The sequence below is a fragment of the Loa loa genome, assembly GCF_000183805.2.
Source record: "Loa loa unplaced genomic scaffold supercont3.87, whole genome shotgun sequence".
Taxonomy (NCBI): Eukaryota; Metazoa; Nematoda; class Chromadorea; order Rhabditida; family Onchocercidae; genus Loa; species Loa loa.
The window spans coordinates 46,894-49,223 of NW_018108267.1; the positions used below are offsets into that span (position 1 = coordinate 46,894).

General features: G+C 27.2%; 1 protein-coding gene across 1 annotated transcript in view; it reads left to right on the forward strand.

The window, feature by feature from the left end:
- Positions 1-477, forward strand: part of LOAG_17522 (hypothetical protein) — a gene marked incomplete at its 3' end in the record, with an annotated part of 2,369 nt that extends 1,892 nt beyond the window's left edge. The window contains exon 4 of the mRNA XM_020450183.1: positions 314-477. Within this exon, the coding sequence (XP_020306167.1) occupies positions 314-477 (164 nt within the window). The remainder of the gene's footprint in view (positions 1-313) is intronic.
- Between the last annotated feature and the right edge of the window lie 1,853 nt (positions 478-2,330).

Sequence of the window (2,330 nt, forward strand, 5' to 3'; positions counted from 1 at the left end):
AGTAATAATAATAATAATAATAATAATAATAATAATAATAATGATAATAGCATTTATGAATTAAAAAGCCTATTAGACCGATATGATTGTTGCAAAATAGATCCTAGAACTGCTTTTTTTTTGGCGCAAATGTTGTCTATATTTAAAACAAGAATATAGTAACAAATTGATAACCAAAAAAAAAAAAAACATCAAATGGTTAGTTCAGGACACCATAAAATTCATACCGATTTAAGTTATTGTTTGTAGATCGGTATCAATTGCATGTTATCTTTTACCTTACTATCTTTTCCACCTTTTCATCGATTTACAGAATTGTGTAACAAATTGTTGGATTCAACAAATGTAGCACCACATGAAGCTGAATTATACTGCAAGCAATGTCATGGTCGAAAGTTTGGCCCAAAAGGTGTTGGCTTTGGTTTGGGTGCTGGTGCTTTGACAATGGATGATGGGTCAAGATTTGCAAACAAATGAACAAAAATGGTGGTCAGCATAGCAACGGTTTTTTGGCCCCAATGTTTTCATTTTAAAATTTCGAAAACATTAACAAATCTAACAAATATTATCTGTCTTCTTCTCAGGTATGCTAGAATCTTCAAGGGTTTCTGATTCTTATCGATCCCTTTTCACAAAAAGCTCTGCTACATCCTTTATTAATTATGATGCATTATCTTAAGCTATCTTCAAATCCTTATAATAAATTCATCTTACTTTCACAACTTCTCCATTTCCTCTCCTTTATATTCTTTTAATTTTTCTGTTTTTAATCCTTTCAAATGCTTCAGCTTCATTTTTTTCTTTTTAATTTCTATTATTTTTCGTTCAAATTAAATCATACTTTACTTCCTTCATTTATTAATTATCTTTTTTTTTTAGAAATCGGCCGATGACAGCCGAAGCATTCACAGCTCCCATCAATCCAGCTCATAAATAAATAAAACTTTAAAATATATTTGACATATATTTCCGCTCGAAATTATGATGATGACCTGTTGACACTCGTATTTTCCGCTTTTTTTTATGGAATTAATTTTTGTTTTCATAAATTCAATTGCTATCCGAATATTGACCTTTTTAAGAGTTGTATTGATATCGTCTCACATATGATGATGAATCTTTATGTGGATAAAAATTACTTCTTTAATTATAATCTAAAAATTCTTCAATTTTTTTCCTTAAGGTAACTCTGTAATTCGCGTTTAAGTAAAAGTGTTTTATTTAAAGTCTTTAGTTTGACGTAATTTACTTTGGTAAATATTTTACTTCCGTGAAAAAACTTACCAAAATTAATAAAATTGATTTAAAAAAAAAAAATTGAATTAGGACAAAAAGGTATATTGAACTGATGGTTGAAAATTGAAGCAGTACACAAGGATGGAATGCTTTAATCCATTTCCTTGATCCTAAATAATTTCTTGCATACTGCTTTTCGGGTATCCTGGTGAATGTTCAAACTGATGATACCCATATCGTAAATTTTGTTAATTGTTGTTGGCGGTATCGGGAATTGATCGATAATAATGCAGCTCTGCAACCGAAATTCATGAAATGTATCGAATAACTGATTTGTTGGATATGTCGTAGAAAATGGATATTGGCGCAATTGGACCGAGAAATATCTAATTGTTAGGAACAATTTGAAAGATAATAGAAATTCACATTATAGCAAAAAGGAAAAAAATAAAAATTGTTAAATTTGTTGAAAAAGCATGAAAATTTAAATTTAATAAGCACAATATCTTATTGGAATAATTTTAAACTGATCAATTTCACTGATACCTGATAAATTTGCATTGATATCATTGAAAGAGATTCTTTGTCCAATCTTTTCAATAATAAATTAAAAAAATTTAAATTTAACAAACATAAGATCTTTAAATTTTTTCAACAAAGCATAATTTTTTTTTTAACAAATACGTTTGGTCACAATTTATTTTTTTAAAAAAAAAAATGAAATTTAAACGAGGAATTAAAGAATAAGAAATAGATTTGTTCAATTATTTCACTAATACTATAACTTACCATTACGGTTATCAGAAACAGAATATCTATCATTCGCAATGTGTTGTAAAAGCTTAAACTATTGTATAAATTATTTCATCACTCATTGAATGATAATTGATATCAGTGATAAGATAAACGTAAAATGTGTAAACTGTAGTATATATTTGTTGTTGAATTATCTATTACTGTACATATTTCTGAATGTTACCATTCAAAATAGGATAATTCAAGCAAACAAATATATTTTATTTTGGATTAAAGCATGCTTGACCTCAATAGTTATATCACGATGATTAAATCACAGTAAGAAAAAAAGAAAAAAA